General features: G+C 41.9%; 1 protein-coding gene across 1 annotated transcript in view; it reads left to right on the forward strand.

Moving 5' to 3' along the window:
• The first annotated feature begins 9,410 nt into the window (after window positions 1–9,410).
• The window catches only part of cckbrb (cholecystokinin B receptor b), a 44,215-nt gene continuing 39,401 nt past the window's right edge, over window positions 9,411–14,224 (forward strand). The window contains exon 1 of the mRNA XM_033616460.2: window positions 9,411–9,893. Coding sequence (XP_033472351.1) covers window positions 9,734–9,893 — 160 coding nt within the window. The 5' untranslated portion in view covers window positions 9,411–9,733. The remainder of the gene's footprint in view (window positions 9,894–14,224) is intronic.

Below are 14,224 nucleotides of genomic sequence, written 5' to 3' on the forward strand. Positions count from 1 at the left end.
CCAGTCTAATTCACCTTCCCTGCAACAATAAACTCTACCTCCATGAAGGTTGTAATGTTCACGTTTTGTTTAACTGTTTTGAAGTGTGGTGATGATTTAGTTTTATGGTCACTTAGAAGGCTGTTGTTTGTGGTTCTCTCGGATTGTATTCTGTTATACTGCATGTTAGATTTCTTTATTGTCTCCTGAGGGCCAAATACAGCATTTGCCGCAAGGTATAAACACAAAAACAAAACTACAACAACCAAGAAAAACACCCAACCTCAAATTCAACTCAGTGGAAACAGAGTTTTATACTCTATTTTGTGAAGAACTGTTTCTCCAAAAATTGTAGAAACAAACCATCAGTGATATTCTACTGATATAAAAAAAATTGCTAAACATTTGAAAAGTTCATTTAGTTTGTGAAAACAGTTTTTAACCCCTCTCCTAGTGGGCAGTGCCAAGATTTTCCCCTAATATCATCACAGGTTAAAGTTTAACCTCGCTGCCTTTGTGCATCTCTTGCAAAATATGTTTTACATGTCAATACGATACAACAGTAAGAATATATGTACCTGAGCAACCCTCTGTTTGAGGGGACTAAATGGACAGAACAACATCCACTCAGTTCACAAAGTTCAGGGTGTAGTTTAGCTTTCCAGGTTTATGGTTGCCACGGCCGGTAACTGTGGGAGAGTCCTTCGGTTATAAAAGGCCTATTACGATACTGCTGTCCTTGGGATGGGACAAAGGTGACAAAAACTTAACCAAAGCCAAGCATAAATGAATCTGCAAACTAAAAGTTAATTTATTACTGTGCAAACCTTGTTTGTAGCATGGCTCTGTTTAATTATTGTACTCTGAATCCAGTTAACAGGATATTGATATTTCTCACAGCCTCCAGGAAAGCTATGATTTTTCGTTAAGGTAAAGCAATTTGATAACAACACCTTATGGTCCACTCATCCATCAGTTCTTCTCCTTCTCTTTCTAAAGCAATACTCATTCTGTGACATGAAGTAGAAACAGTCAAAACAAAGATGTAACTGCTGTGGACTGAGGAGACATAACCAAGCAACACCATCAATCATTGTTGGAGTGAGACTCTGCTGCTTTGCAAAAACATGTTGCTGCCATCTGCTGTTGTCATGAGGAGTGTTTCTGGACATTTTCCAAAAATGTACAAACTTGTTGGAGAGGTGCAATTTATTTTCTTTGTATGCACATAACGCAACACATACTTTTTATTTTGTATGTGAAGATACAGACATTTTTTGTGTCCATGTATGTTTAGGGTATTTACTGACCGGTGTGTGTGTGTGTGTGTGTGCACATTGGAGTGAGTGTATAATGGAAGTTGAAGTACAGTGCAGTAGGGGAAGTGTGCAAACCTTTTGGTGAAGTGAAAGAAGCTACAAAAGAAAACCTACTCCATCACAGGTATAAGCCCTGCATTTAAACTGTATATATCTAAGGTGCACAAGTACAAGTAGTAATGTTATCTCACCATCAGTACAATTAGGGTTCTCATTCTAAACCTCTGTGCAATGTGTTCAAATCATTTAAGTATTGAAATGTACAGTAATACCCTTTTTCTACTGTCAGTTTAGACATACTGTGCCACGCCAAGCTGTGCCGGAGATGTACTTTCACAGGAGTAGGTCCAAAAGCCGGGCCATCCGCCCTCAAATGGGTCATGGTGACATCTCTCCAACAGCAGCCAACCCCCAACGACACCGTTTCTCCCCCTCAAACAAATGTGTGTTGCACTTCACTCACCTCTGTCTGCAGGAGACCAGAGAGAAAAGCGTTTTAAAAAGTCTCTCAGTGCTTTTGTAGCTTCTAACTGAATCTCTGTGGTGTGGAGTTTAGTTTCTCTCCTGCGTCCTGTTTTTACTTTAGATATCTGCTTTATTGTACGTTTATTTTCGCAATCCACTGTATTAGAAGTTATGTGAAGTCGATGCTTGAAAACTTCACAATAAAAGTTTATTCATAACAAAATAATGGGAGAGTTTTATTGCAAAGAATTTATGGGAAATGAAGTGTTATTACTGCATCAGTGGAACAAGAGGAAGAGTAAAAGCAGAAACAGCCACAGTGAGATGTTGATGAAGAGCTGCAGACAACAGGCTGTACTGCACCTCTGCAAACAGCTCACCTCCAACAGGTAAACCTTTTTTACCTGCCCTGCTGTGCGATGGAAACACACATGCAACAAAAATAACAGGGGACTTATACTATGGATCAGTGCTCTGCTTTCTAAACATCATCACTCAGGACAAGCCTTCATCAGGTTAAGACACACCTTTAAGAAGGTAGTCCTGTTGTAATGGAGATGCAAGTCCCTGCTGTGCTGGGCTGGGCTGATGGCCCAAACCAAGCCAAGCTAAGCCGAACCAGCCCATGACTGTCGAAAAGGGGTATAAGCAGTGTTTTCTGCTTACAGTCTGATCGTTGTTTGACAATGTCGTATTATTGTTAATGTTGGGTAAACTCTTCACATAACCAACTTTGATTTGAATGCATTCATATGATATGCTCCTTCACGGGCTGAAAAGAAAATTGAGACGAGAGACTAGGAGGACATGTTGGAAAAATCTATCATGTCAACCATTTCAAAGTTCATCAGCTCGGTATGCAATGAATGCATCATCCCCATCTGTTGTTAATAGTCCTATGTCACACATTTTTAAGATTCAAAGTATCATGATTTTTTTTTTACCTGAAAACAACAATGCTTAAAAATGTATCTCATGTTGAGTGTAAAATCTCACTTTAACCAGAGCTGTCAGCTAAATGCAAGAAAGAATAATGTCTAGCAGACTCCCCTAAAGACAACACTACACTAAACACTAATGAAAGAAAGTATCAAAGCCCTTTTTCAACTAATGAAGCTCAGCGTAAGTTCAATCAGGGAGACTTTCTTTGTGCTCATCCATTCCCTATATCGACTATTGATTCATCACCCTCCTTTAATCATACCTTCTCTATGGAGTCTAATTTTTGATTCTTATGTGCACATGTTAATAAATATTCTTTTCAGTTATATTTTGCATCTCTCATGAAACATTCACTGAGTATCTCTGATACCTGACAAACATCTCCTTTCTCAGAAAGCACTTGCAAAGCTTTTAAGTTGATGCTCTGAAACCTGCATTAGTTGCACTTTTATTTTATCCTCCTCTTTTTGGCACACTGCTATCCTTCATAGAGAATTACCGCCACCAGCGGTAATGTATATTGACTGATATGCATAACTGTTGGTGGAAAGATCGGCAGATATCCATTACCATCCTCTGCAGTGTGCAGAAATGTGTATCGAGTTGCCCCGTGCTCCTGCTGTTCAGTGCATATAAAGTTGGAGATATAAACAACACAGGAACCCGACAGAAAAACACTTCCCACATCCCAACTTTAAAGCTGCAAGTGCTGATTTTTTTTTTTTTTGTCCACTTGGGGGCAGAGAAAAAAAAATCACCTTTTTTTTAAGTTGATATGATGAACTTTTTAGCAAATTATTTATATCCAAGCAACATAATCATTCATTTGGAATCATGTTTTTAGCCACTCTTTTAGCTCTGTTTTTGGTCTCCACCCACTCCTGAGGAAAACTTTTGGCTCTTTACCTGCCAAATGTTCAGCTATATTCACCCAACCTGTTCTCACTCCAAACTCGTTGGATACCTCTGCTTTGTCACTGATTTTGGAGTCAGACACCAATGTTCCGCGGCACCTTTCACCACAGTATAACACACACCGGGCAGCGGCTATTTCTGACACCGAAAGCCACAACAGAACTCGTCAGATACCGCAGCTTTGCCAGTAGATGTCAGCATCAGACAGTGACATACCGAGACACTCTTTGTGATGGCATGAGATGCACGAAGCGGTGGCTTATTGTGACATTGCTTGTGACAACCTTAGTGTAAAGAGCAAGACAGCCCATACAGTATAGTGCGTGTGGGAGGGGAGGGGATTGGGTCACACGAACACTGGATTTCCAAGCTTCAAGGTTCAAGGTCAATCCCAATGTAAAATCACAGCCACGCAACAGACATTGTGACAGTCAAATCGATCACACAATAGAAAAATAATACAATACAATACAATTTTCATCCAGGAGCCCACTGCATGTTTTCCATGTGAAACCAAAAGTCATTGTTATTTAAACAACACAGTGTACTAGTATGTGTAGCATGCTACAGCAGTAGCGTATGTCACATGACGTATGTCACTTACATTACAATTTTAAGAACTGTACTTATTTTAAGTCAAGCCATGATGTTTTTTTTATACCTAACCATGTGTTTTTGTTGCCTAAAGCTAAGGAAATAAATATAAAAACAGTGTTTTATGCACATAGTAAGTTTATTTTGAAAAGGCAGTATGCATGTAACAAACGTCAGTTGAGATGCCGTCTGTGAACATCAAGAACCGAAACAGGAGGCTACCTAATGCGCCATATTTTGATGTTTAGGTCCACTGACAAAGTGGTGGTATTTGATGAGTTGGGGGAGCAGGTTGATTCACCAGCTCACTTACTGTGTCTGTCAACCCTTTGGCACTGAAGAGGTGATGTACAGTGAGTTTTTAAGGCTTCTCCCTGAAAGCTATGACAGCGGTGAAGCGTGAGCAGGACAGCTAAACTGAGCTGAAACTCATTATAAAGCTCCATAAGAGAGAGGGAAGCTGCAGATTCAGGTGATAATTCTCTGTAGGTTCATCACTACAAGTGACCTCTTTGTCACATTATGATTTTATATCAATTAATTAATTCATTATCCGTAACTGCTTATCCCATTAAGGGTCATGTGGGGGTTGGAGCCTATCCCAGCTGACATTGGGTGAAAGGTAGGCACACCCTGGACAGATAGCCTGACTATTATAAGGCTGACACGTATAGACAACCATTTGCTTGCATGGGAAATGTAGAGTCACCAGTTAACCTAACCTAAGCTGAATTAAACTTACAAAAAGACAAGTTTCTGAGTCGACGAGTTCTGTCTAGCAGAAATTGCCACCACAATGTTTTTAAAAAAATATTGATTATAGCCACTGCAAGAAAAGAGCTTACCCACTACCTCTAGTTCAGAAAATAACCATGTTTTTGGAAACAGCATTCAGGTGAAAAATCATGAGGGCGCAGCACTGTCTGCCACAAATCGAGAACAACAGCAGGAAATGGCAGAATCTGTGCAGGATCGAGGGCATCAGTCTCCCCGCTTGTATACACAGACACTCAGATACAGGTGTATGCACCTTGAGACCAGGCACTTAAGACTGCTGATGTTTCGGTGCCCTGAGCCCCCCCCCCCACACACACACACACCTCCAACCCTACAGCCACACACTCACCGGCCTGGAGCAATGTTTGAACAATCGATTCCAGGGGTCCAGGAGCCACAACCAGAGGAGAGATGAAGTGAGCAGACGGAGACAGAAATTGTCTTCAGCTCGGCTTAGCACTGATGCATTCACTATCCATTACCCTCAGTCATCACCTTGTGTTTGCCGGAAAAAAAGGAGAGTTTAATGTATTTCCGTGACAGCGACCGCCTGGATTGATGAATCCTCCAGTGCTGCAGTTGTTTATTTGACCTGTAACCTAATCTTTGTGGTGTTTACAGTAACGGCAGAAAAGTATGCATATGCTGCAGCACCAGAGGATACAGTCATGAGCTGTATTCTGCCACCCCGGCAGTGATTATCTCCAACCTGTCTTCATCAGCAGTGGAGCATCAGTAATCAACACGCCATGCCAGTTTGTGATTACTGCACTCAACTGGGAGCACTAGGCTCTCTCCTCATCTTGATTGGCATCCTCACATGGCTTGTTTATCTGGGGTAAGTGGCCCCGCACATGACCTGCCTGAGCCAGCTAATTAGACCAGGAGAAAGATTAGAGCTGGGCCGCTTCAAATAATGGCCCCTTCTTTTTTTTCTCTCCGGGAGTCATTTGAGCATTCAGAGGCCAAGCAGTCGGTCCCCGCTCTCCACAGCAATAACACGCCTCAGAAAGCAGCGACATTTTAACCTCCCAAATGTACAGGTGGCAGGGAAGAGACAGTCTCCGCTCTTCTCCCCAGCTCGGTACAGCGCAATGGTGCAGATGGACGGAAACACATTATCTTTAAGCCTTGATGAAATGATTGATCATAATGGCCTAACCAAAGGATTGTTCTCATCATGACACTTACCAGCCTTTAATAAAAGCCATTAATTTTGCGCAAACCTGTAGAAACATTCTGTCATTGAACATCATTCAGAATTCTAAGCATTTAAAGACAAAACTGAGCCATACATGTAATAAAAATGTTGAAAGTCCGAAACCATCAGTGATATTCAGGCTCTGAATATATCTGGGCAGCATGGTGGTGCAGTGGTTGGCACTGTCGCCTCAGAGCAAGAGGGTTCCTGGTTCCTGGTTCGAACTTGGGCCCAATCCCAATACCCCTAACCCTTGCCCACTACCCCTTAGCACCTCGAAATGAAACAACGAGGGTTAGGGGTTGAAATCTTTCACTAGGAATTGGGACACCACTCACTACGTCACTGCGTCGGTTACGTTCACGCATACGTAACTATTTTAAGTAGGAAGCTGTGAGCCATCTACATTTCCAACCGGCATCTACAATGGAGTCTCCAGTTGAGTTCATCCTACCGACCACGTTTGCATTATTCATCATGCTCCATTTGATGAACGACAGACGACAGGGGACTTCTGCTAGCTAGATAGCTAGCTAACCAGCTAACATTACGAGGCAGCATAGTTATTTTAGCTGGCGTGTTATCGTAATGTGAAAAACCCGACAATTTTCCAGAACAGGACAGATGACAGACGCCAGATAGCGCGAGCTAGCTAGCTAGCTAACAAGCAACCTGATGACAGTAATGTTAGCTATGTATGAACTTTTTTCCCCATCTCTTGCTCGGTGGTAGCCATGGCGACGTCTACCCCTCGCTGGCAAGTCAGCATCTGAAATCTCTCGCTCCAAAGGGTTAGTTTCATACCCACTACCCCTTGTTATGCCCCCTACCCCTACACGCAAAAAGGAATTGAGACACCCCTACCCCTTGTGGTAACGCGCAAATAGGGTAGGGCTAAGGGGGGGTATTGGGACGGGCCCTTGGTGTGGGGGGTTTGAACCCCAGAGTGGGGAAGCCTCTCCGTGCGAAGTTTGCATGTTCTCACCGTGTCAGCGTGGGCTTCGTCCAGGTACTCCGGCTTCCTCTCACAGTCCAAAGACATGCATGTCAGGTTAACTGGTGACTCTAAATTGGCCATTGGTGTGAATGTGAGTGTGAATGGTTGTCTGTCTCTATGTGTCAGCCCTGCAATAGTCTGGCGGCCTGTCCAGGGTGCCCAGTGTCAGCTGGGATAGGCTCCAGCTGCCCGTGACCCCCAACAGGATAAGCGATTACAGAAAATGAATAAATGAATGGATATATCTGTCTAGACCTGCAAGTGCTGTTTTTTAAAATGTATTTTTTTTTTTTTTAATTTTAATTCCCAACGACTAGGCTCAGTCACATTCATCACTGCTGACATGTCTTTAGGTGACACAAGAGTACGTAAGGGGCATGTATTCATATCATTATGGTTCTGCAGCCAATTAAATCATAATGATTTAATTGGCTGCAGAACCAGAGCCTCATGTAAAACAATTCTATAAAAGGCAATCATATACAAGCATTATTGTTATTGTTGATTGTCAACTCCTGCAGCTTCTTTAGCACCAATAGAGTCTTTAATCTAAACAACAAAACAGGTTGTTTTTGTCATTTTTTAGGTGATCATTCTAGGTGAGACACCTGCCAAGCAGCAGACCACCGCAGATCATTGTTTGAGACCAACAAAGAGCAAAACTGGTTGTGTTTAATTGACCTGTGACTGTTTTTCCAATGGGAGTAGTGCCACAAAAAGGGACTGTTTTTTACTGAGACTTTGCTGTGTTTTCACCAGGTATAGTGCCAAAAAAAGCAATTGTTTTGTACCAAGATGTCGCAGCATTTCTAGCTGGGATAGTGCCACCAAAAGCAGTTATTTCTTCCTGAGACATTGCTGCGTTTCCACCAGGGATTGTGCCACCAAAGCATGGTATTTCGCACAAAAATATGATCTTTTCCTAAACATAACCAAGTGAACTTAGTGCCTAAACCTAACCACACGTTAACCACAGCATTGTTGAGAAGTACAAATGTTATGTAGCCTATCCGTGGTTTGCAGAAACATACATACAACGCCAAGATCTCACACAGAACATCTGTAAAATGTTTCTGAATGCGAGTGATGCATGGTAAAAACACAGAAAAAAGATGTGGAGGAACCACTGCAGACGTTTTGATATCATAAGATGTAATTAGTCTCTTCTAGAGGAGAGGTTAATGAAGTAATAATGATTTTGATTATGATAAGCAAGATATAATAAGGAGGATAACCCTTCCAAACTGAAAACCACAATGACTCATACTGTACCTTTCTGCTCAGGCAAATGACTCAGACAAGAATGTGACGTGTATTTCCATATTCTCCAGAACCTTTTTAATTCACGCAAAGCACTGAAACATGTTGATCTAAAAGACAGGAAGTGCACTCATACACCACATGAGGGCGGCGGTGCGCACACAAACAACTACAGCTGCTTTTAGCCATGGGCCTATTAAGAGCATGAGGTCATCCATCCATCCGTTATACCCGCCTATCCTTGAGGGTCGCAGGGAGGCTGGAGCCACCTCCAGCTGTCATAGGGGGGACGTCTACACCCTTGACAGGTCGCCAGGCCGACACAAAGAGACAGACAACTATTCACACTTAATTTAGAGTCGCAAAATAACCTGCATGCACAACGCGTGGACATTGTTTCCTCTCATCACTCAGATCCAGTCTCTGAATTCTGCGCATTGTTCATTTAAATTGCCTTGCAGTTTAACAATAGATCCCAGGCTATTTTTGTCAACCTAAAATTGAAGAGATATATCTTAAGGTTTGTCACTATGACAAGATGATGTGGACTCAGATATGACAGATAGAGGTGGAGCTATTATTAAAAAAAAGGTATTAACTTATTCGTTAACACAGTGTTGCTGCACTTAATGCTTCCAGCTGAGCTCATTAAACTCCTCAATTACTTTTAACCCCACAATGCCACCCCTTCTTTTATACCTCAAGAAAATTAATTAACTCTTCTTGTGAGTGATTCAATATTTTTTTCATTCAGTAATCCCCTAACACCCGCACAGGGCGACTATGTTTCACAAATGGAAAAACGATTCATGTTTTTTCATTTTATGGTTTTTATCGAGCTTTTTAGATTGAGAAAACACCCCTCACACACATACCCACACACACACACACCACCCACCCACCCTATATGACATTAGTCTCCCACTCCACTCTGCGCTCACTCGCTCTCCATGCGGTTCACTTGGCACAGGCGCAGCCGTGCGCCGCGCTCCTCCTTTATCCTAGTGCGCACCGATCCCTGATTGAGGCGTGTGATGCCAAGTGAGACACATCCACTACAGCAAAGGTGGGAACATAAGCGAACATTTAGTAAAGTGCAGTTTTGTTTTTACATTTGTTTTGCAGAGGTTTGGAAAGCGACAACTAGCCACGGTCTCAAGTGCGAAGAACCATGGATGAAGAGTTATTTTTACCACTTTAGAGGTTCAGACAAAAACTGACAAAAGGTCTGGATCGAACTCTCCGTAACCTCAGAGATCTTTATTAAATAAATAAGACATAAACATGGATCTTTATGCGCGAAATGAGACATTTACATCTCCCGAGTGGGTCGGAGCGCAGACTGACGCGCTGCAGAGCGGAGCCGGTAACGGGAGCTTGGAGGCATCAAACATCACCAGCGGCAACGATTCCACACACATACCTCAGCGCGTGAGGTACAAAGGTGAGTGGACACGCAGATTACTCAACGTTTATCATCTGGAGGTTAATTAAAACGTGCAAATGTGACCTATTAAATTTCTTTCTGGGAAGGTGACCTGGCTTGGCTCTCCTGACAAACTCAATTGTGCTGCCAAGGATATTACAAGTAGATTTCCTTTAAAATACCCTCACTCTAATGATAGGGTGTAAATGAAGGTTTGTTCAGATGTTTGGCTGCAATGGCAGAAGATTTTTGAACTGAAAAGAGGATAAACTGACTTCAAATAACTACAGATAAAAGAAGATTTTGTGTAAGGTTTGGCTCATAATTAAAAATTCTACTCTAAAAAGCAAAAGTGTATTTATCATTTTAGTCATTAATCAATCTATGTTCATAACATACCCTGCAATACCCTGATACCCTGATGTGCCTGACTCTATTTTTCAAAGTAAAGCTGCATTGTTGGCCTCTCTTTGGCTTTACTTTACGGGGAAATTGATGGAAACAAGACAAGCCTTTATTGATCCCCACATGTGGACATTCAGGTGTTTACAGTGAAATGGAGATCAGAGAGCAGTCAGGAATCAAATCCCGGGTACACAGGGAGATTGATTTCTAAAAAGAAGTCAAATGGTTTCATACCTGGGCTGTGCTGCACGGCCGTGCTGCTGCTTTCTGCTGTTTCTCAATTTAGTATGTTTCTGTGTTATGTACTGTATACATATACATTTCTAATCCCTTAATTTAAATTGAGGGTGTAACTGCATATTGTAGGTTGGACAGGCTGTAATATCATTGAGGCAAATATGTGATTTGGAGCTACATTAATACAACTGACTTGATTTGAGCTTGTGAACAAGAAAGAAGAGTGAAATGCGTCATCACTCCTGCAATTTCCTATCTCCACCTACAAGTACTTTTTATCAATCAACACTTGCTATTTTCATCCCTTAACAGTTGTCAGGGTTTCCATGTGTGATGAGGTGTGTGTGTGTGCGCGTGTGTGTGGGCTACATGAGTGTAGCAGACACCGCAGAGATTGAGCACCTTCATTACGCTGCTGAGTGTTGACAGCTCAACATCATAAGTGAGAGACACAAGTTTGTTAACTGAATGATTTCGCTCCATTCCCGTGTTTACCTCGCATCTCCTCCACCTGCCACTGATGAGTAATTCCGAGCACCCCGCAGTGAGTGTGACCCATTACACTGAGCTAAATCAGTGTGTTGAAACCCACTGGGGACACCTGGTGACAAGTACAAATCAAGACCGCCGTGTCTCGCTGTCTGGTGAGAAGTACAGGAAGTTAAGTTGGGAGCTGAAACCATTTTTATGCTCCATCATTATGTTATTTCGCCCACACACACTGTGTCACTTACAGATTATCACTTTTCCCCACTTTGGCTTTTTGCTCTCTCTGTTAGCATTTCCACTGTATCTTCCAACAGGACCACACGCCCATCTTCTAGAGAGAATAATTGAGGATGTCTGACCCCGCACAGCTGCTGTCACCATCATTACTCACTCCGTCACCTCAGACTTTATTTCTCCACTACGTTCGCTCATCTCATTCTATCTCCTCTCTCTGTCCGTCACTCTGACACTTGATCTTTATGGAGCAGTTAGAGTTGTGTGTCATCATCAAACCCCCCCCTATTTTTCTGCAGACCAGGGATATAAGAGCATGTGCCATTAACCACTTATAGTCTTCCCACATACAGTCTGCAGGTTTTCATTCTCACCAAAAGGCTCTTAGAATTCAATCTTTCCTCTTGGAGAGATGTTACCAAGAAGTGAAATCAACTGAAGGTTGTGTTCAGACTTGACGAAACCAACAAGTCCGCCAAAATAAATGACAAAATGCATTGTTTGTAAATGGCCTTTCAATGTATCCTCATACAGGCATGCAAATACAGTGGTTCATATGGTATCTATTAAATTTTGTTCCTACAAATCAGTGGCGGCTCCTGCCAAATTTCTCAGGGGGGGCAATTGTTGTGATGATGGCTGAGGTGACCCGTTCAATGGGTAAATTTGAATTAATTTGGCTCTACAATGACTGAACAATCCACTGTGGTCATCAACAGACTAATTTTTATCCGTTTGCCCACACAAATACCTTTGAATGTAAACAGAGACCTGTTTTACCATTAATCAAATAAAATTGAGTAAGGTATTCACTGAGTCATTCTCAGTCTTAATCAGAAAACATTTTATTATAGCTAAGTGGAAATTAATTTTGTGTTCTGATTAAAGATTCCCCTCAATGTTCCCCTCAATGTATGTGGTGACTAAGGCCCTGTCATGCATGCATAATTAGGCTGCAGTTGTCCGGGTGCGCAAAGGTGAAGTGGCTGGTCTTGTCATACAAAGTTTGATGAAGTGTCAACTGGACAATATGGAGATATTTGCATCTTGAAAGCCGGACTACAAATGTGGATAGACAGGGAGAAACACACACAAGCCTAAAACGTGGTAAGATACGATAATCCTCACTATATGAAGCGACTGACAGCAAGCTCTGTATAATGGATTGTAAAGAAATTCGTCAGGTTTTCATTTTGTAGACAATTGATCTGGATTTTTAGCATGATGGGATGACAGCACAATGATGTGTGTGGTATCATTGGAAAGCTCTGCTCCTGCACTTTCATTTGATATGCGTGGCATTTCTGTGCGACCCTGCATTTGCGAGTAATCCATCCAAGAGTAATGTGTGTGCAAAGCTGTATGAAAGCTCTGTTATACATAATTTTAGTGTAACTTTATCATTTTTTTTCGCTGTGAAAACATTGGACTACCGACAAGTGTCTGACAAAGCTGCAGTTCCGCTGTTTCACGTGATATGTGTGGCTTCTCGCTAACGGTCGCTGAGAAAATCCATAGAGAAGAACGAACAGGTGTGAAATTGGGCGTACTATGTCTCATTTCTTTTTAACCTATATGGTTAACCTATATGGTTAAAAAGCCTCTTGGATCAGCAGGAAACGTTAGTCATGTTGATCTTGAATGTGACCGCTGCGCAGTGGCGCTGCCTCATGTGATGTCGGAATAATCGATAAAATGTGTTTCCAACCGTAAAGCAATATTTCAGTGGAAACGTTTGACGACATGTTTTTTAAACATTTTGAGTGATAAAATACAACACATCTTCTTTGTAATGTCCATGATGTCTCCACATTACGACCTAAACGCTCATGAACACACAATGAAGTAAAAACAACTTCCAGACACGGGAAATCGGACCATCCGAGGAGCACATGAATGATACTTGGTGGTTTACGTATGACGAAAACACGCCCCTCCCGGAACACATAGAGATTGCATTGGAGTGCCTGCATTTAGAAAAAAAAGCATTTTACATGGAAGTCTATGAGAGTGAGTCGGGGCAATTTCCAACCAGGCTGATATTGCCCCAAAGGGCCTGAACGTGACTTCACACTGCATCTGATTGGATATTCAGAGGCAGGACGAGCTGTTTCAAGTGAAAATCATCAGAATAATTAACATTATTATTGACATCAAGTTACACACTTAACGTAAAGTTACATAGGTTAGATTTTGCAAAAGAAACAGTTGGGCATCGTCCCGTCATGCACTTAATATAGAGTTCCATACATAATGTTAAGATGAGTAGGTTAGGTTTAGAAAAATAAACATGATGACGATGTACTTTATAATAACTCAAAGTTCACTTGATTTCAGATGGGACATGAACACCAGCCTCCTGGGGGAAGTCCAGTGTTTTCCTTCTTCCTCTGACTTTCACTAGTTATACTGCTTCCTTCTAATTCTGGTGCATTACTTTCATAGCTACATGTACAAACAGTGCATGAGAACAGCCTTAACAATGACACAAAGCGTCTTTTTCTAACCTGACACTCCTTTTCAACACATTCTCATTCTGACCTCGTCACATACCGACGTTTGGTCGTGGACTTTCCATGCCCAGCAGCGTTGAGGCCAAACCATGTTCTTTTTTTTCCTAAACCCAACCACGTGTTTTTGTTGTCTAAACCCAACCACGTGCATTAGTTGTTGAAGGAAAAAAAAAACATCAATTCACAGTGTTGTAGCGACAAAAATACCAATAAACGGTATATTTCCTGTGAAAACAGAAGTGCATTTTGAAAGAAGACAATGCATGTAACAGGCAGAACTTGACGTGGCATCCCAGAACGTCAACAACCAATGCGCCCAGGGTACCTTGCTCGTATCTGAATGTGGAAAGTCCATGACCAATCAATATGTGATGAGGTCGGAGTGAGAATGTGTTGGTAATAATTTCTTTTGAGGTACATAAATTTTGAAGCATGATCATTCAAATAGCCCACATTTAAATCATAATGTCC

The sequence above is a fragment of the Epinephelus lanceolatus genome, chromosome 14 (assembly GCF_041903045.1).
Source record: "Epinephelus lanceolatus isolate andai-2023 chromosome 14, ASM4190304v1, whole genome shotgun sequence".
In the NCBI taxonomy this organism is placed as follows: domain Eukaryota; kingdom Metazoa; phylum Chordata; class Actinopteri; order Perciformes; family Serranidae; genus Epinephelus; species Epinephelus lanceolatus.